This window comes from Myotis davidii, unplaced genomic scaffold (genome assembly GCF_000327345.1).
Source record: "Myotis davidii unplaced genomic scaffold, ASM32734v1 scaffold679, whole genome shotgun sequence".
Classification (NCBI taxonomy): domain Eukaryota; kingdom Metazoa; phylum Chordata; class Mammalia; order Chiroptera; family Vespertilionidae; genus Myotis; species Myotis davidii.
This window is the reverse complement of record NW_006290023.1, coordinates 567,968-588,761: the sequence shown is the minus strand read 5'-3', so window position 1 is coordinate 588,761 and position 20,794 is coordinate 567,968. Positions and strand designations below refer to the sequence as shown.

Below are 20,794 nucleotides of genomic sequence, written 5' to 3'. Positions count from 1 at the left end.
TGGATCTGGGAAATATTTTTCAGGTAGAGCAAATGAAATTGTTTGGCTTGAATTCTGGCTGTGAGAGAATGAGAGAAGTTAAAGATGACTTCTTGGTTTATAAACTGATTAATGGGTAAATCATTGCGGTGACATTTGATTGTATTGTTTTGATGGAGAAAGGTATGCTTGAGAGGGGAAGAGATAAGCAGCTCTGTATTGGACATATTAAATTTGGCCATATGTAGGTAATGTAGACATAGATAAAAGAATACAGTCAGAAAACAGACTTTTGGGGAAAGCTCATTTTTAGAAAAAGTGTGGAAGAAGAGGCATCAGAAAAAGAGGCAAAGAAGAAGCAATCAATGGGGCAGTAAAAGAACCAGGAGAATGAGAGAAATAAGGAGTAAAACTTTTAAGAAAGTGGCATTGATTCATTGTATAACCACTAGGGAAGCGGTTCTCAACCTGTGGGTCGCGACCCCTTTGCGGTTGAACGACCCTTTCACAAGGGTCGCCTAAGACCATCGGAAAACACATATATAATTACATATTGTTTTTGTGATTAATCACTATGCTTTAATTATGTTCAATTTGTAACAATGAAATTGGAGGTCACCACAACATGAGGAACTGTATTAAAGGGTTGTGGCATTAGGAAGGTTGAGAACCACTGCACTAGGGGAAGGAAGATGAAGATGAAGAAAGAAAGAACCTTTGATATGAGCAATGAAGCAATCTTTGGTAGCCTTCCATGAAGCATTTTTTAGCAGATTGGGTAAGGTCTTTGCCTGAGGGCAAGTAAATTGATAACGCAAGTGGGTGATGGGAAGTGCTCTAAACAGATCTAAAGTGCTGTATACTTAAGGCTAAAATATTGATGTTACTGTTGTCATGGAAACTAAAGCCAGTTAAGAGAACTAAAAGCCATTTAAAACCACTGACTCAAGCCCATCACATCCCCTGGATCTGTTGTAAAAGATGCCGATAAAAATAGTCCTTAAAGAGTCAGAGCTCATCTAGGTTTCTTCTTTTAGATGTAGTTCCTAACTGGAAATCTTTCCCCTTTTTGAGAAGGAAGCCAGCACCAACACCCACACCTAGTTTCTATGAAGGACAGATGGCCCACTGATTGAAAAGTTCCTTACTCTCTTGCTATTGGCTGACACTGTTCATAAAGTATAACTCACAGTTTCACTTTTCTTTTAAATGAGCAAGCTGAATTACTTGGAGGAGGAAAGGAGGAGAGACAGAAGAGAGGAACGCTAAGTCACTTGAAAGAAAGAAACCTCAGGTGAGCATTTTTATCTTTGTTTTGTTCATTGTTAAGACTTACACCTTCCTTGTCACTTTAGACATAGTCAGAAGAATTATTTTTGAAAAATAAGTTACTTTTGTTTGACTATAAAATTGTTTTTTACCATATACGTAGTTTAGAAAATATTAAGAAAGTACAAAAAAGTGTAAGGAAGCAAATGCCACAGATGAAATAGCCTCCATTGATGTGTGTGTGTGTGTGTGTGTGTGTGTGTGTGTGTGTGTGGTATTAATTTTACGTTCTTTTTCTTTTGTGTGTTTCTGTGTATAACTTTAGTTTGGCTTTCGTAGTTGTGTTCAGATGGTATAGATATATCTATATTTATTTTTTCACATGGCCATAAATTCTTGATAGTCACAATTTAATATTGCTGGACAATATTACATTAAAAGGATTTATTGTACTTTACTATACCTTCATTTTGGGCTATATAGCATCTTTCCTATTTTTCATAAATGGGTCATTTTATTATGTAAGATGTATTTTTCCATTCAGAGTCTTATTTTTGGAGGGACGGGGGAGGAGGTTAAATTTGAGATTTCTTTGCTTTTACTCAGAGGCACAATGACAGGGAACGTGTATGTGAGAGCATATGTTTATAACCTGTTTGTTACCCCTTTGGGGTCTCAATCCGTGGTTTTCTACTTTAGCTGCACATTCTACTCTAGCTGATCCTGAGGAGATTAGAAAATTACCCCTAGAAAAGGGGAAATTTAACTTTTGAAGGTAAGGCAGTCAGTCATCTTATAGTAGTTTCTTACTTTTCTTTTTTCCTAAACATTCCCAAGTTGTTCTAAAGGCCAACACAATAACAACTGACCTAAGTAATTTGAAATATTTCCCTATCTCTGACACATACCTGGGAGTAATACAAAATCAAGGGAAAGAAAGGTACAATTTCAGGCAAACCATCTAAATCTCCCTTTTAACACTGTAGTAATAATGCTAGAGTACTTTGTGGGAAATATAAGACTTCTAGAAATTTCTGTCATCCACCTCAATCACATAAACTGTAGAGATGAGAATCTTCTTGAGAGTTTCAATTTACTAATGCTTTAAAGAAATTGATTTGCTTCCAAGATATAGTGGTTAAAAGCTAGAGACATTGAGACTCCAGAATGTTCTAAATGTATCAAAATTTAGCCTAGGATCTGTTAATATTCTGCCTCCCTACCCACCTGGCATTCTAAGGTGTACCCCTATCATCTAAGTAGCACCTGGTCTGGAAGAAAGCTGTTATACTTTTGCAATGTGACTCCATTGGAGTGTGTCAGGATCATCTTGGACATTTTAAAAAATCTCGTGTGTATTCATTCCAGGCTCAGGGACTTCTGCTTCTTTAGTTTATCTTGCAGACCAGACATCTGACGTGTGCTAGTTCCCCAAGACTAAGCCTGGAAGATGAAAGCCTAACAGGGGCTCAGCTAGTGCAATTACCCAATGAGCACTGGATAAATGCGGTGTCCAAGCTGGATAACGCAGAGAAAGGCAAGCATTTGCCTGGGTTGCTCAGCTTTGCTATAAAGCCTTATCAGAGCCCCGTGAGAAAATGCAGCACTGTCTCTGTGCTTTTCTCTGGATATTACCCACTGCCTTCTTTGTATTGTAGTTAACTTTCGTGAGGGTCTCATCCTTTCACCAGACAAAGAATGCCCAAGGCTGGAGTTCTTGCAGAAAACCCAGTACATGGCTCCCTTAAGAATAAATGGGAAAGTGTAAATAAATTAATTCATGAATAAATGTGGACTTTAGTTAACAGCATATGTTTACCTCTGCTAAACCTATTAGTCTCTTCATATTAATTGACCCATGGAGAAAATAGTACCATCTTTGACAATATTTACAGGAAAACTTCTCCTATTGGATTGATAACTTGCTGAGAGTATGGGTTCACCCTTTTGACGAAGAAAATAATGCGGTCTGAGCAATTGGAGCCAGAGAATCCCAAAGTTGGAAGGGTCTTTAGGAAAAGCCAGGGCCAGGCACGGAAGCTTTTTGTGTCTTCAGTGTTTTAAGGAGAAGTTTCAAAGAAGAAAGGAAGCAGATCTGAGGAAAATTAGAAGGAAGACAGGAGGGGGGGAGGACAAGGGAGGGGAAAACAGGCTAGGGAGGGTCAGGAAGAGGAAAAGGGTGGAGAGAAGGAGAGGAAGGGAGGAGGGAGGAGAAGAGCCTATTTGTTTCTGGAAGTTTAAAGATTACTTACGCTGGGAGAGTTGAAAAGGACCCAGTCCACGGCTATTGTACATTAAACTGTACTGTACATTATAAAAAGGATTTTTATAATGAGAAAAAAATGTGTGTCATCTAAGTGTCATCCTGTGAAACTATAGAGATGCCTTTTGCCTCATTTGCACCTCTAGCACAGAAAGCACAATTGTCTACAGAGTACTTGGAGGCATCATAGATTCCTTAAGGTAAGTTGATTTCTTTTTATTTTGACTTTACCTTAACAATAACTTTGTTTCCTTATAAATTCTCTGAGATGTTTGAAGGAGGCTTTCCTTGTTAGGAGAAGAGTAAGTAGTCAGATATTCATTTTGGAGAGGTCACGCTGGCCACCATGTAGAAAATGGGTTGAGAACAGCGAGAGTAGAAGCTGGGCGTGACAGACTGTGTTCTCTGTCATCCGGGGGTGAGACCACACCGGGACTAGGAAAGCCCTGAGCTGGCCCCTGTGACAGAAGGATCTCACGGAGACAGGTGGGTAGTGATGCCAGGTCTGCCTCACAGGAGATACTGGGCAGCAGGATGGTCTGGGGAGGAGAAAGCTGGCAGTTTGCTTTGTTCCTTGCCTTCTCCTCTATAGTTTCAGATGCCCACTGATCCCAGGCTACTGGCAGCTGCCTGGGGGCATTTCCCAGGCAATTAATTCTCTGTTTTTCAAGTTTTCCAGACATATGGAAACATCTCTCCTTAGCTGCTTGTTTCTTACTATCTTTACATGTATTTTATACCCAGAATTCTAAAAAGTTCTTAGGCATTTCTTTCCTGGACAGCATAAGGTTGCAACAGGAATGATAATGCATTGGATATATATGATGTGCCAGGCTCGGAGCAGCTATGTAGGAGGCTTTCACCTGTGTTGCCTCCTCTGGGTCTCTCAGTAACAACAAGAGGATGAGTACTTGCTAATCTTCACACTTTTGGCAAGAGCCAGGATTTGGATCCTGTTGGGATTTACTCACCAAGGGTTTTCATGATATCACAACACCTCTATATCATTCTAGGAAACATATGAGGCTTAACAAGCTACCTTTGTAAATAATTCTTTTGCTCTAATAAATGAATTTAATGCCTAGGTAGGAGGGAGGGGAAAGAGAGGAGGTTTTAATTTGAATTAGTGGGCTTTTGAGAGCCCCTGAGTCATGTCATTTAGTCACTTTGATTGGGGGGCGAGGCGGGGGGGAGTTTCCTTTTGCTGACACAATCCCTAGGAATTACTGGAAGGAGTTTAGCCTCTGAGATAATACCTGCTGATCTACTTACTACCTTTCTTCTTCTGTCTTTGAAATTAGGAGAATTGAGAATCAAGATTCAAATGCAAATGATTCTGCAGCCTTACTTAGATCAGAAATTGGGTTAATAATAGATACCTCCAATCTTCCTTAATAAGGTAAATTGCACTAATAAAGTGCACTAGAAAAATGACAAAAATTGGTTGAGATGGTTTTATAACATTAAATTCATAATCAGCATTATAGGCTCATATACAAAGAAGAACTGAGGAAAGTTATGAAAGTCAGAGAGAAGACAGCATAATCAAAATAATGCTTAAAAAATGAAGTCATATCTTCAAGGAGCTCTCCTTATATGGTAAATGTTTTCTTTGTGTTGAATATGAATTTGTTTATTGTGGTGGCTGAGTGTTAATTGTTAGGATGAACATAGGAGTAAGGTAGCTTTTGGGAATGTTAGAGAATGAAACAAGGGGATTTAGCAAAGACAGAGGTGGGAAGGGATGTCAGAGACAGTGCCATGTATCTCCCTCATGGAGGCAGAGAGAGCCTTCATGTGCTCAGATGCCAACCTTCAGCTCCTGCTCTGTCTCTGGGGATAAGTTGTTCTCTGGGAGCATAGCATTTGTCCCCTCAAAATAACATAAAAAGAACCAAATTGTATAAAAACTCCAATTTTAGGGGCTAATTATTCCCTATTATGTGTATAATCTTTTTGCACAGGGAAATTCTCAAGTAAGGGCCGCCAGAGGACAATGTGCAAACTAACCAAACAAGCAAGCAGAGAGGAAAATTTTGTCAGAGAAGGATAGAAAAAGGACAACTGTTGCTAAACCATCAGTCCAACACTGATGCTTAAAGGATCTGGCAGTTTGGCCACACCAGAACTTTTCAAATTGTTACTTTTTACACATGCAGCTCTTTGATCTAATGGTGGCTCTGACAATACACATCTTCTGGAGTGCCTCTCCTTCCATCTGTCCATGTATGTTTGTGATGGTGGATGTCATTTTACCACACGTTCTGTGGTCTAAGCAAAGTTCCCCTTTGAGTGGAAGAAGGTCATAGCTGACGTGCGCTGCATGTCCCGTCCCACCCCCAAACTGGGCAATATTTCAAGAAGGCCTAGCAGCCTTCAGCAGAGTCCAGGCACAAAGGCCCAGGCGGCTCCCATGGGTTCTCAAGAGTCAGGGACGGTGCTAGAAAAAGAGGGAGGCAGATGCAAGTTGAAGGGCGCCTATAGAAGGGCAGCTGGGAGAAATCACTGAAAAGTTGACAACTACAATGATTTCAAGAAAATGTTCTAGTTAGAAAACAATATCATAGGGCATATCTGGTCTTTAGAACTAAAATAGGAAATCAGGTTAATGAAATTCTGAAGTTATTTTAGGGAGTTCTGAACTTTCACTGAGCATTTCGGAATTTAGTCAGGAGGCAGGCCAGAGACACCAACCAATCACCAACATCCCTCTTCCCGCTGGCTCCATCCTGGTGAATTTCTGAGAAATCTCAGGAGAGATGGTGAAGGAGTGTGTGTGTGTGGGGGAGGGGGCCGAGGAGGGGGGGGTGGTGATGTTGGTAAGTTTGCTTATAAAAGAAGCCAGTTAGGTTAGGCCATTTCGAGAGAGACACTGCTCAGTGCACTCGGTCTCCCACAGGGATTCTCTGCCTGTTGCGACAATTGCTTGTGAACACCTTCCCACCCTGGCTGCAAGATCTCATGCAGGCCGTCCCCCATGGAAAACAGACAGCTTCCAAAGACTGTCTCTTAGGGGCTTCAGGTTACTTTAGGATCCCATGGTAACACCATGGGCAACACAACACATTTTCTGTCTGCTAAGCTCTAGGGCAAGTCAGACACTATTTGTTTGGGTACTGGGAGGACAGGGCTTTATGAGCTTTACAACGTCCAAATGTGGAGTCCTAACCAGAGGACAAATATTAGACAATAAAAACTCTGCAGAGACCCAAGAGGGGAAACTGCAGTCATCCTGCAGGGTGAATAATCAGGCCCCAGGGGTCTGGCTAAGAAGTCTCTCTGGGCCCCAGAGTTGTTGAAGAGAAGCTCTGCAGGACCGAGAAAGTGGACTAAAGAATTCCCTTCTCGGGAAACTTCCAGAGCCATAACTATTAAACACCTACTGGTTTTCAGCAGTTCTCCAAATATCCCTTTTACTAATGGGCCCAAGGTGTTGATTTTACAGTTATGAGGCCTGGGGAAACATGGTATCGGGAAGGCAAAGGGGCGTTAGCTTGGTGGTGCACTTCGGAGCATTTTGAGGAACTTTGCGGGAGATAGCATGGAAGACAATTGGAGCAGCAGAATGATCCAAGCTGCTGACTCCATAGAAATGGGGAACTGTGTGGTTCACTGTCCTGCCCCCATTAATTCTGGGAGCCTGGACACTAACTCGGTTCCTTATTTAAAAGATGTTGTGATCTCAGTTCTTTTTGTCTACATTTCTATTTTGATCTCCAAGAACTACTTTCACTTTATCCTTTTGCAACAATTCTTAAAGCACGAGACTGTTCCCAGGAGGCCAGAAAGGTCAACAAAGCTTTATGTTTCTACCATGACATTTGGTGCCTATTTCAACTAAGGACTGAGCTAGCAGTCTTGGATTTCAAGAACTAGACACTCAATGAGACTTCCTTATTTGGGGGAGGGAGGCATATTAGTTCAGCAATCTGGGGCCTCTGGGATTTTGAGGTACAAACACGTAGAATCTTCCAATCCAGAGGGTTGTATCTTCTCTGCACAACGTCAGGGAGCTAAGTCTGGAAGCCTTTACAAAGAAAGGAGAGCTGCAGTTTGGAAGAAAACTTGGGGCATTTTGAATTTAAAGCATTTATGAAACATGCAATGGAACTGTTTCTTGCAATCCAGAGGTGGGGAGGAAGAGCTGAGGGAGCCTGATTAATTTAGGAGCCTTGATGATAACTGAAGCCAGAGAAGTTGATGAGTTTATGCAAGGGCATGAGAACAGAGAAGGAAAGAGGATCAAGGACAGAACCTTGGAAAACATCAACCATTAGGGGACAGGCAAAGAGAACAGCAGCCTGGAAGGAAAGACTGGCCAAACAATAAGAGATGATTCAAGAACGCAATGTCGAGGAGACCAAGAGAAAGTCTGATTTAAGGGGGGAGTAGTTAGTGGGGATAAAAGGATCAAAGAACTTAGCAATGAAAAGGTTAGCATTGATTAGACAGTGTGGGGAGGGGCTGTGGAAGCCCGGGGACAGGAAACTGGTAAAGTTGCAGTAGTTGATAAAGTGACCACAATGAGGGGAGAGGAGATTCTCACGCCCTGCGACTGTGAAGGTTTTCTTGCTGGAGGAAAAGATTGAGTCAGCCAGGGAAGATGAGGGCTTCTTTTCTCTGGAGACACCGTGATTCTTACTCTCAGCCCATCTCCCCCAAGTGCCTTCATTTTCTTCTTCTGTTCATTTCTCCTCCTGTCTCTTCAAACTCCATACTCCTGAAGCACACTGGAGTAGAATGTACTCTGTACTTCAAGCCCAGCATACCTAGTTTGATTTCCCACCCACTCACTTTCCAGCTGAATAACCATTACTCTTTAAGGTTTGGCTTCCTCACCTTGAAAAGGAGGCTAGTAAAGATAGTCCCTTAGGATTATTTTGAGTTGTAAATGAAAGAATGTATTCACTATGCATAGCAGGTGGTCAATAAAATGCTACTTTCCTCTAATTTCGAGACCTATTCAAATTTCTTTATTTCCTTGTCCTTTTATGCCTAACGTCCCTAAAGCACTGGGCACACTGTTGTCATTTCTATCTCATCTTCCCCTTCTTAATGCACAGCAATAGCTGCCCTGCCCCATCCCCACCACCACAGAGACCCTGAATTATACATAACTAGGCTAAGGTCATTTGTTACTGCTCAGCAGCTGATTCTCCTCTCTTTTCTCATCTGATCTTCATGTCTTGCCTTTGGACCTCCACTCCTTCCCTGACTTCCGTGGCCCTGAGGACTTACGGTTTTCCATTTCCTGACTGCTCAGCCCACTATCAGTTCATCTTCACCTGACTGTGGACCCTCACTGGAGCCCCTCCATGGTCCTCAGCTACCTCTGTCTATAATTGCCCAAGAACTCACCCATCCTGGTTACTTGAGTTAATATACAAAAGATCTTCACAGAGTGCCTACCACAGAGTAAATGCAGTACAGGTTGGCTATAGCTCCTTGTTAAATACACAAGCATTTGTGGCTTGTGGTGGAAGTGAAGGTGGGGGTGGAGGTGGAGGTGGGCTGATAGAGGAAGCATGCTTTCCCAGAGTCCTTAGGCAGGTTTGGCCAAAGCTGGGGGACTTGCAGTAAGGGATAGTGGGGGTGGCTGATGGGGTCAGACAGACAAGGACCCTGATGTCAATTTTACTAGAAGAATTTTCCTTGTGGGAGTTCAAAGGCCCAGAAACAGTGGCTAAACAGGGGACTCAGAACATCACCTAGTAGCAATCAGGGAAGCTGCTGGCATGGCAGGTCTACCAGTTCTCCTTCCAGTGAATGCTGCTGCCCTTTACCTAGGGACTGCTCTGCACAAAATGCCACCACTAATATGCCTTGTAAAGATGATGCACACTGCACCAACCTTGATTCTCCAGAACATTATCTGTTCTTTAGCAGTTTACCACAATGTCATGGCAGCTGGTTGTCTAATTGCACATCGCTTGCTGCTATTCTAGGTATGCCCATGTTAGTGTGTCTGCCTCAGTCTTGAGGTTCAGAGTGCAGATCACAAGCCCAGATCTGGGAACTGAAGGTGAGCACATCTGTGGGTTCATAGTCCCAGTCAGTGCTGACGGTGAGAGGGGACTCTGTGACAAGTTCTCCTGTCAATGCACCAAAAATATATTTTTCTAAGTAAAAAGGAATATAACATCTGTGAGGTTCAGGACAGTTGCAGCTTTGCGAGGATCGTGAAAACAGTCAGCATCAATGCAAGCTATTCACCCTCTTCAGATTTCAACTGGTCCAGCAGCACATTTGGATTTATCCTTAGCTGAAGTATGGCATCTCCATCTGCTGCTGATTCTCACTGTTTCTTCTTTGTTGTTTTATTACCAGTAGAGCTGCAGGAGACAAAGCCTTCATTCTTTCTTTGTCCCGAGCCCACTGTCTGTACAGAAAGCTATGCACAATCTCTCCTCTCTCACTAAGGCAATAGAAATTATGCTCTTGATTTATTTCCAAATTTCCCTTTAAGTTACCTGTTCATATATTTCTCAGCTTTCTATCACATACTTAATTGGTCTGGCTGGTTTTTACAGCCACATCTAGCAAGTGATTTTTTTCTTTCTTTCTTTTTTTTTTAATACAGTCTAGTGAAAGTTGCAGTGTAGTGTAGTCAAATATATTTTGTGTTGGCAGGAAGGAACCATCACCATGTTTCAGAGGTTTCTCCAGAGGAAGTGTTGAACTAAATGGAATTTTGGTTGAGTTAGCCCTGCTTTTAGCCTGTGCCTGTTAGCTAAATACAGCTTCTAGGAAGAGTGTTTGTATAGTTTCCGTTTTTAGCTTTACATGGGTTAAGAGGCTTTTGTATTCAAAGCAGACTCTGTAGTTATTTTCTCCCTGCAACCTTGGCAGTTTGGCAGTTATCCACCACTTGCACTTTCTGGCAGCCCCAGAGGGAGCCCAGAACCAATCCTAACCTCAGACAGAGGAAATGAAGCAACTCTGGGACTCAGCGTAACCCTTGGGTATGATCTGATCTGATCTTGTGCACTGACCCCAAAATTGGGCATTGTTCTTGTGCCTGAGGTTTCGTCTCTACCTCATTCAGGGAAATGGACCCCTGTTTTAGCATCTGCGGTCTGAGTGTCTGTGTCCAAGGCTTTGCCCAACATTTGGGCTCTTCAAGACTCAGGACCAGCCTGCACTGGCCAGGCCTCCTCTCAGGTCTGAAGTCCTCTCTTTGTATTGTGGCTCGGCAGTAAAGGGTCTGGCTGCTTGCAAACTGACCTCCCCATGAATTCTTCCTTCCTCCCCAGTTGTTCAAGGAATCCCTAGAGTCTGTTTTTGACCCCCCACACTCCTCAACTCCCTAGTGGACCACCTGTTACCATCTTTTTTGTTGTCCCTGTCTGTGGGTCATGCCTGCTGGATTCCATGCTCTGCCTATGATAAGGGACTTTCCCCCAGCTTCTGTAGCTGACAGCATCCCTAAAGGTTTGCCACACCCCAGGCTGCCTTCTCATTACAATACACAAGCCCTGTTGGTCTTGAGATGGGAGAAGTGGTGGTCTTCATGGTCAAAAAGTTTACGGACTTGATTGCTTTCAAGTCTATTTGTACTAATTCAGATGTTTCCTTGGCCTCTTAGTTTTCCTTAGGATTCTGTCACAATCCAGGTTCTATGGTCAGGCTCTTTAGATTAAAGAGGTTCTATATGGCCATAGGGACAGGTCTCCATCCTTTTCAAAAAAGCCCTTTTGTAATAGAACACTTCCATGAAAATTTATCTGGCTGGTCACATACCAGTCTTAACTCCCTTGCCTTGTTCCTATCCCCTAGGCTCTGTGTGTTAACCCTGACTCTAGTGCTATGCCCATCCAGAGCTGTCACATAATTGTGACATCTAATCCAAATCCATGTTTGCCTCACAGACTTGGTTTGTGCCTGCTGCCTGTATGAATTCCAGCATTGCAACACTGTCCTTTCTGATTTGGGGTTTGATCCTTCTGTCCTGGTCCTGCCAACCAATAGAAACTTCAGTTCTCTATGAAATTGGTTAAAACACTCTCTCCAAGCTTCTGATTTTGTTGTATTCCCTTTCCCAAGGCAGGCTTCCAGACTTCCGGTCTCTTCATGGCCATCTCCCTCTACTATATCAGCAGCCTTGTTCTGTCTCGTGAGCTCTAGAATATGTGCTTCTTATTCAGCTGATGTCCTCACCATTCTTCTTATAACCCAAATAGAAACCTCAGATTCGCTGTTGAAACAGATGAAAAGGAGAGAGCCACCATCAGTGCAATCAGCATTAAGGCCGTTGGTCATTTCAGAAATAGGATATGACCCTCAGCTCTGTACATGAGAAATTTCATGTTGTCAGTCTACTCCTAAGCCTCAAGAAATCAATTTACAGAAACCAAACTCATATGGAACGAATTTTTAATCCAAAATTCTGATTTGTGTATTTATAATGGGGGATTCTACTTTCCCTTAATTGCAATTTTCTAGTTCACAATCCATAGTTCACTCTTCCAGAGAGACATAAGAAGATGGGTCATCAAAAAATTCCTGGTAGGCAGAGACTCAGAGAAAAGGAGTAGAGTGATTTTTGAGAGATTTTCATCATAAATATGTCAGAATAATCTAAGAGTAATCAGTATTTTTGTAGAGTATGCTTTTCTAGCAAACACCAAGAGAAATCTGCTTTTTAAAAAAAATATATTTTTATTGATTTCAGAAAGGAAGGAAGAGGGAGAGAGGGAGAGAGAAACATCAGTGATGAGAGGGAATCATTGATTGGCTGCCTCCTGCATGCCCCCTATTTGGGATCGAGCCCACAACCCTTGACCGGAATCAAACCTGGGAACCTCCAGTCTGCAGGCCGATGCTCTATCTGGTGAGCCAAACTGACTAGGGCGAGAAATCTACATTTTATGCCCTATATGAATGTGAGAATTGAGGTCATCAACTCATTCTCATGGTCAGTGGAATGACAGATGTTGAAGCTAGATCATTTACTATTCAAGAGAGTGAAGCAGCTAGGGAACACTTACCAGTGCCATGTACTCTGTGAAGTGCTCTTGCACTCTCTCTTTCTCATTTAGTCTTTACAACAACTCTATGAAATAGATGTTATATATCACTGTTGTGGTTGAATTATGTCCCCCAAAAGTTAAGTCCAAGTCCTAAACCCAGGTAATTGTGATTGTGACTTATTGAGAAACTAGAGGCCTGGTGCACAAATTCGTACATGAGTGGGGTCCAGCTTGCCTGCCCCAATCGGGGTCAATCGGGCCAGACTGGCCGGTGGGGAAAGGATGCATGAGGTTGGCTGGCTGGCCCCACCCCCTGGTTGAACTCCCAGTCGAGGGGACAATTTGCATATTAGCCTTTTATTATAGAGGATAGAATCTTGGCAGATTTAATTAATTAAGATGAGATCATACTAAACTAAGATGAGCTCTGCCCCAATGACTGGTATTCTTTTAAGAAGAGGACAAGACCCAGAGACACAAAATACATAATGGGAAGATAATGGGAAGACATAAGAAAATCATAATGTGACAGAGTCAAGAAATTAAAATGATGCATCTATAAGCCAAGGAATGACAAAGATTTCTGGTAACACCAGAAGCTAGAAGAAGCAAAAAGGGATTCCTCCCTAGAGACTTAGAAGGAAGCATGGCCTTGCTAACACTTTGATTTCAGACTTCTAGCCTCCAGAACTGGGAGAGAATAAATTTCTGTTGTTTTAAGCCACCCAATTTGTGGTACTTTGATAAGGCAGTCCTAGGAAACTAATACAATCTCCATTTTATAAATGAAGTAATGGATGCTCAAAAATTCTAATTTAGTCTAAAGTGCTTAGAGCTTCCTGACTCCAAACACTTGAGCACTTGCTTGTTGATTTGGCCCATTGGGGAGTGGTGGGTGGGCGGGCAGAGGTTTTTCTTTCTTGTCTATCAAAATTATCTTCCAGATATATTTTATAATAACATCAGCATTTCACATTTAGTTATGTGGGATAGAAGTATGTGTTAATGTGCAAAAAAAGTATTCAGAATTAAAAAAAAAGAAAAAGGAAGGCTACCCTGTATAAATCAGACATTTTCCCCCTTCAGAGCCCCACAGAGCCGTTAACATGGCTTATGGATCTGCAAGGGAAGAATTCTAGAGCATGCTATGTTTCTCAGGCTGATTTAAACACGGAGGCCACATTATAGAGCATCCCATGTAACTCATATTCTTTGGAAGATACTTTTGGAATTGCTAGTTAAAGAAAAAAATGCTGGGTTTTTTTTTTACATAATTTATATGCAGACAATGTTGTCTAAGTCACATCTTCACATAGATCTCTGAAGGGGGATTGAAAAACATCCATACTGCATCAGAAATATACTTACAAACCACCTTTTGGTATGTTAATTTAACTAATGTTTTTCCATACTTTTTTATTCTTTAGATTATTACATGGATTTTCCCAGTCAGTGTCTTCTAGTCCAAGGGCATTAGGAACATGCCTGTAGTTGAATAAAGTTGGATGTATTGTTTTAGTGTATCAAAAGAGAATGTCCATGTTGGGAAACTGGGATGTCTCAGTAAGAAGATGTGAGGAGTTATAGGATTTGTGGTTGTGTTAAGTAATTTGGGAGTAAGATTCAAGAAAGAAAGACATTGCAGACACAAAAATGGTTATTCATTCTTAAAACAGATTCTGAAAAACAGGAAGCCAGACAACGAAAATGTGTCCCCCAGAATCTACCTGTTCTTTTCTATATATTCAGGAATCTTCCCCAACACCCCACCCAAATCATGGGCTGTTCTGTAGTATTTATGCAGTTGTAATAAGAGGTGTTTACTCTTACATAAATTTCTCTTTGACTGGCTAAGAAGAAATTAAGGACTATGTCATTATCCATGACAACTCTGCCTAATAAATTTACATTTAAACCTAGGCTTTCTCACAGATAAAGATGGACACCAGATAAAGTGAGACAGATTTAATCAGTAATATACTATTGCAATAGAGAAAAGAGTCCAACAAGAACTGAACTCAGTTTTGATTTTTAGAGATAACTGAATGTTTTCAAAGGAGAATGAATAAATAGAGGCAGTGCTCAGTAGGTCAGGGAATTGAAAAATTATAAAAAGTTGGAAGGGAAGTTTGGTCCATTTCAAATGCATCTAGGTTTGCTAACTGGTGTTATGCATGTTAGGCTCCTACCTTCCCATCGATGCTGGGAGGCAGGGGCCAATCTTCAGCTGTTAGCTGGGTCACACAGTAAATTCTTTTGACAGCCTTGAATTTCTCAGGCTGTGTAAGAAGGGGAGGTTAGGGTCATCATACAGACCTGGCCTTGAGCTATGTTAATGTTTTATTGGAGTCTTTATAGGCCAAGGAATCCTAGTTGAAAAGAGAGCTCAGAGGAGCTTGGCTGGAGTTTGATTAAGGAAAGAACCTTTGTCAACTCCCAGAGACGTTATATAATTTATGGCTTTTTCCAGGGTCAGAGATGAGTTTTGGATGATCCTTTCCAGTTGCGTTGTCTCAGCTCTGGTAGTAGCTGACTGCACAGTCGGCACACCTGGGAGTCAGTTATTAGTCCTGAGAGTTCTCAGTGCTTACCTTTCCAGAGGTCTCTGTGATGATTCACTGAAGAGCTGATGGTTCAAAATTCTAAAATTCTCTAACAATGATCCCGATTTCACAGGCTACGTTAGTGTGTGACAGGTGGGTGTAAACCTGCTATCCACATGAGAAGTATCCCAGTGAGGCCAAGACTATACTGGTATTGGGAGTTTAAGAATTATTTATCACAACAGAAATGAATCTTTATTCACAGGTTCCTTTAGTAAAGTCAAACATGTCCCGCTAAGCAGTCTGGAATGCCTTTGAAGAAAATGAAGAAACTGTTTTTATCCAGGATAGGCCTAGCCTTTGTTCCCACTCCTAAAGTGTTGGGTTTTATGATAGGGTGGTAAAAACCTCAGCACAAGCATTTTGTTGAGGTGGGTTAATGCACAATTTTTAAAAGATTCAGATTGGGCCATCTAAGGGGAGGGCTCAACACAAGGAAGATGGTGCCTGCCTGTTGGATGTGTAGGAGGAAGGTTTAACGCAGGGACAATGGCAGCTGTCCTCCCTACCTTGCCCCGAGCCATACCATTTAGTCCCTCCAGTACATCTCCGGCACTCCCCACGCCACTGCCCCTCCACCAGAGCCTAGGGGCCTAGGGTAAGTGCCTGTAAGTGAGTGAGTCTGTTTGCAGGCCCTAAGCAATGCCTGGGTTTCAAACAACCTTAGGTCTCAAAGGGCCAGACAGAATCCCCACTGATTTTCACAGCCAGTTGTTGTGGGGACTCCTCTTTCTGGCCCTGGTACTCCGGGCCCTACTTCATCATGGTGTAAAAAAATTGTTTTGTATATTGCTAAAATCTATTTGCTAAGATTTTTACATCTATTTTCATAAAGATTATTGATTTGTAGTCTTGTGTATTTTTTTTCATAAAATAAATTGGGGTAGTATCCTCCTCTTCTATTTTCTGGGTGATATTGTATAGAATTGGTGTTAATTCTTATTTAAATGTTTGGTAGAATACTTCAGTGAAACCATCTAGTATTGGCAATTTATTTTGAGAATTTTTAATTAAGAATTTAATATTCTTAATAGTCAAATTACCTATTGCATATTGGGTGCATTGGGATAATTTGGATTATTTGAGTAATTAATCCATTTAACTGAAGTTGTCAAGGTTATGTTTGTGAGGTGGTCATAGTATTTCCTTATTTCCTTATTACCTTTTTGATGTCTCCAGTGCCTATAATGATGTCCCCTGTTTTATTCCTAATAACAGTAACTTGGGTTGGCTCTATTTTTCTTTTGCTCATCTTGCTATAGGTTTGTCAATTATATTGATCTTTTCCAAGAACCAGTCCTATTGCATTTACCCAGATTTTTGCTTATTGTGTTCTTTCTTCTTTTATAATATTCCATGACTCCCTTTTTTATTGATTCCTTTCTGTTTGGGGAATTCTTTTCTTCATTCTTTAAAGTAAGCCTGCTGGCAACAAATTCTCTTAGCTTTCTATCATCTGAGAATGTCTTGATTTTGCCTTCACACTTGAAAGATGTTTTTGCTGAATATAGAACTCTAGGTTGGAAGTGCCTTCCTTCCAGCACTTGAAAAATGTTGTGCCACTTCCTTATGTCTTCCATTGATGGTAATCAGAAATCTGCTGTTCAGTAGATTTAGGCCACAGTGTTGCAGGACATTCACATCAACATGGACACTAGGCCAAAAGTCTCTCAAGTTTGAGGCTTCAGCTCCAATCAAATAAATTAATGTATATTCTGTATCCTAGAATTTTATCATGAAATATAATGGAGCATATAGTAAATATTAGATAATATGTTTATGATTTATGTTTCAAAGAAAAACTACTATTTCTCCACACTTCATTAAAACCTGGAAATATGTAAGCAGTGAGCAGGAAGTAACTTTTATGTCTTTTTTTTTTTAATCCAGTGTGGAGAGAAAATTTATGTCTTTGCCTCTATCCACTTCCATATCAGAAATGGAACCCAATGACACCTTCAGCAATAACAACAGCCACAAGGACTGCCTGATTGGAAAATTCAAGAGGGATTTTTATCCTGTTGTGTACCTGATAATATTTGTCTGCGGAGCCTTGGGAAATAGCTTTTCCATATATGTTTTTCTGCAGCCTTATAAGAAGTCCACATCTGTGAATATTTTCATGCTGAACCTGGCCATTTCTGATCTCTTGTTCATAGCCACACTGCCCTTCAGGGTTGACTATTACCTCAGAGGCTCTGATTGGATATTTGGGGACCTGGCCTGCAGGATTATGTCTTACTCCCTGTATGTCAACATGTACAGCAGCATTTATTTCCTGACTGTGCTGAGTGTTATGCGCTACCTGGCAACTGTTCACCCCTTCCGGCTCCTCCATGTCACTAGCATCAGAAGTGCCTGGGTTCTATGTGGGATCATCTGGACCCTCATCATGGCTTCTTCAACAGTACTTCTGAAGAATGGCTCCGAGCAGAAGGGTAATGTCACATCATGCTTAGAGCTGAATTTCAATAAAATTGTTAAACTGCAGATCATGAACTACATCGCCTTAGTGGTGGGCTTCCTGCTGCCATTCTGCACGCTCAGCATCTGTTACCTGCTGATTATTCGAGCCCTGTTAAAGGTGGAGGTCCCAAAATCGGGGCTGCGGGTTTCTCACAGGAAGGCACTTGTCACCATCGTCATTGCCTTGATCATCTTCCTCCTGTGTTTCCTGCCTTATCATGTACTGAGAACCTTCCACTTGGTTGTGTGGAAAGTGGGTGCATGCACAGACTGGCTGCAAAAAGCTGTGATCATCACACTGGCCTTGGCAGCTGCGAATAGCTGCCTCAACCCTGTGCTTTATTATTTCGCTGGGGAGAATTTTAAGGACAGACTAAGGTTTGCATTCAGAAAAGGGCATGCACAGAGAACAAAGTGCAGCTTTCTTGTTGCCTGTGGTTGAAAAAGGAAATAAGAATGTAAGAGATTATTAAGTGAGGTTTGTTCTTATATTTCTCTATCCACTTTTATTAAAACGTAGTTTCCAAGTGACCCTGTAGTTACATCATTCCAAACAAAGGCTATTTCCCAACATTTACTTCACCATGACTTTTGCTAGTAAGACCTACTTCAAAAATTTCATTAGGTGAATTTTCAGTGGTTGAGGCACATGAGGAACAGAGTAGGGACACTCTTTACTACAGTTTTGCAATCTGAAGTGTCAGACAGAGACAAAATGCCAAGTACAGTGGGTGCTACTTTTTATCAGATTCTGTACTAGATGGCCCTTCAAGTATTCTAAATTCTTAACTTTAAGATAATCCCAACTTATCCAGCTCCTTCATTTCCTCTTCCTTAGTCAATCCCCCCTGAGATATAGCCAATTAACAAAGTTGCTGGAGGTCCAGAGCAGATTAAAAAAAAAGTATCCTAAGAATTTAGGGAAAAGACCTTGATTGTGAAGAGAAAGACTATCCTCCAACAAAGCCAGAGGCAAGATCCCAGTGAGCAGTGAGAGAAAAACGGGCAAGAAGGACAAGGGCACGAGAGAACTGGTGAGAAGGGTGGGAAGGAGGACTCTCTCTTTGCACTGGGAGAGGGACTCTAGCACACTGAAGGCAGGAAGGTTCTTTTCTCTTCTCTTTGGCCAGGAGTGATAAGAAAGAGAGAGAAAATAAGAGAAAGACAGAAGGCATTGCGCAGAATAAGGGAGAAGGGGGACCAAATTTACCTTTGAGATTTGGGCTCTGCCTGACCTCACTGAGGTTTTCAGTCTTGCATGTCAATCCGCTGGGTTGGGGGTCAAAATGGAGGAGACAGCTCTAAAGGCTTGGTTGGGCGCTCAGAGCGGGCGGCGTGGAGGACAAGCTGCAAAGGTTGTGATACCCTGAGATTTTATTGAAACTTTGGCAGAACATAAGTAGGGTGGCTTTCCTTTGGAGATTGTAGAAAAGCTAAGGCCTACAACTACTACCATCATGACCACTGTATGTCCAAAGGAGTGCCCCCTTCATGCTGGGCAGACTGTGCCAGGCACTTCACACTCATGGATCCCATTTAATGCTCACACCCAAGCCCTGTGTTTCCATTTTACAGATGAAGAAACTGAAGTTTAGAGAAATCGAGAGACTTGTTCACGTCCACACAGATCGTAAGAGTTAAAAACCTCTCTGACTGGTTGGCTGGGTGCTTGCTTCCTCCACTGTTCCTCCTGAAAACCTCTAGGAAGATTGGTTGAGAGTCAGAATAGCAGTTCTCTTCGCCAAGCAGGCATCTACCCGTCCTCACTCTCATGAGAAGACTGAAGATGGAGGTTTTCTCTTCTGATTTGCTGACTTTGGGCACAGTGGAGGGTGGGCGGGAGGTGGTGTTCTACGGCTTGGGAGGAAATGCATCAAAGCCTTCATGGTAAACAAGAGCCCCAGAACCCTTCTCTTACTCAGCAGCCGGAATAATGACAGACTTGTAGCCTGTCAAGACAGGAGCCTGGAGGATCCTCCCATGAAAAAACTGCCCATCCCAAGAAAAAAGATCAACATACACAGACTGTTGGGGATTCCCCAACACAAAAGCCAGGGCTTGCCCTATTGTCGAGTACCTATTAACATGTTAAAGTCTCACTCTTAATTATGAATAGTCAATGACCACTACACATTGGAGAAAAGGGGTCAGACTTGGAAAACACCAACAAATAAATGAGAAGATAGATAGAGACATTTTAAGTATGAGAGGTCTCAAATTTGTTATCACCTTTGCACTTTTGATCAGAAATCTACTGGAGGATGTGCTCTTCCAAAATAGCAGGTTAAACTAAGATAGAGGAAAACATAACAGTGTAGGAAACAAGAAATCCAACACAGGAGAAAGGTGAAAAGAATTCCCAGGATGTTGGTATGTAGCAAAAAAACACACACAAGAAACAAATTGATTTGTAAACATTGGAGCGATTTCTATTTTTCTTAGAGAGCCTAGGATGAACTAGTGAAGATAAATAGAAAAATGGCAAGTGAAAAGACAATGCAATTATTAAATACTAGGGAAAATCTGTTTGTTTGTTTTTTAAAGAAAGGAAATAATATACTGCATGGTTTAGCTGTGAATAATATTTATATACAGAATAATATAAATAACAAAATATTATGACATAAACTTTTTTAAGAAATGAGGGGGAGAGGATTTTGTATGTGAGAGAGGAGGAGTTAGCAAACTAAATCCCCATCTCGCATCACAGAGAATATATAACTAACGCTAGAAACTATAACTGTATAAAAATTTATTTAGCAATAGAAACTGAAGTCCAGAAGAAACAGTGAAAAGAACTGACAGGGATTACCTCTGGAGAGAAGTTGCAGGTGAGAGGATAGGGCCAAAACTTCTCTTCTCCTTTTAAGAACTATTTAACTGTGTAACTTACAAATATGTATTGCTGAAATAAAATAAAAATTAAGTTAAAATTAAATTTTCAAATTAGTTATTTGTGTTGTCTTTTTTTTAAAATGAGGAAGAAAAAAAGAAATCCCCCCCAAAATAGAAATTGAATACTGACAGGAGAAAGAAAAGCAGAAAAGGACTAGACTTGGATTTGGAACCCTGAGGGATGCCCACCCACCTCTGCCATGGGAGGGGCATAACTTCCTAGGGCCAGATGTGATTTGAAAGATCTGGATATTTTTTAGTTGCAAGTAACAGAAAACACAACTCTAAGTGGCTTAAATAATCATTATCTCACATAACTGCAACATAACAAAAAGAAGTTGGCTCTATTC

At 41.4% G+C, this 20,794-nt stretch overlaps 1 protein-coding gene across 6 annotated transcripts; it reads left to right on the top strand.

Annotated features, from left to right (window-relative positions):
• Nucleotides 1-1,242: 1,242 nt before the first annotated feature.
• Nucleotides 1,243-20,480, top strand: CYSLTR2 (cysteinyl leukotriene receptor 2). Of its 6 annotated transcripts, XM_015563255.1 has the most exons (5): nt 1,932-2,023; nt 3,658-3,711; nt 4,813-4,910; nt 16,974-18,007; nt 20,310-20,475. In XM_015563255.1, exon 4 carries the CDS (start codon nt 16,990-16,992, stop codon nt 17,989-17,991), a length of 1,002 nt encoding a protein of 333 aa, XP_015418741.1. In that variant the 5' UTR covers nt 1,932-2,023; nt 3,658-3,711; nt 4,813-4,910; nt 16,974-16,989; the 3' UTR covers nt 17,992-18,007; nt 20,310-20,475. The 6 variants fall into 6 exon arrangements, 5 of the variants coding, with proteins under 5 accessions (XP_015418744.1, XP_015418741.1, XP_006762794.1 ...); XM_006762731.2 differs by having other exon boundaries at nt 16,974-20,480; XR_001513675.1 differs by lacking the exons at nt 4,813-4,910; nt 16,974-18,007 and having other exon boundaries at nt 20,310-20,478.
• Nucleotides 20,481-20,794: the final 314 nt, after the last annotated feature.

Bases quoted from the DNA above. Each gene is read 5' to 3' on its own strand.
- CYSLTR2 (XM_015563258.1), top strand. From the start codon at position 16,990: ATGTCTTTGCCTCTATCCACTTCCATATCAGAAATGGAACCCAATGAC.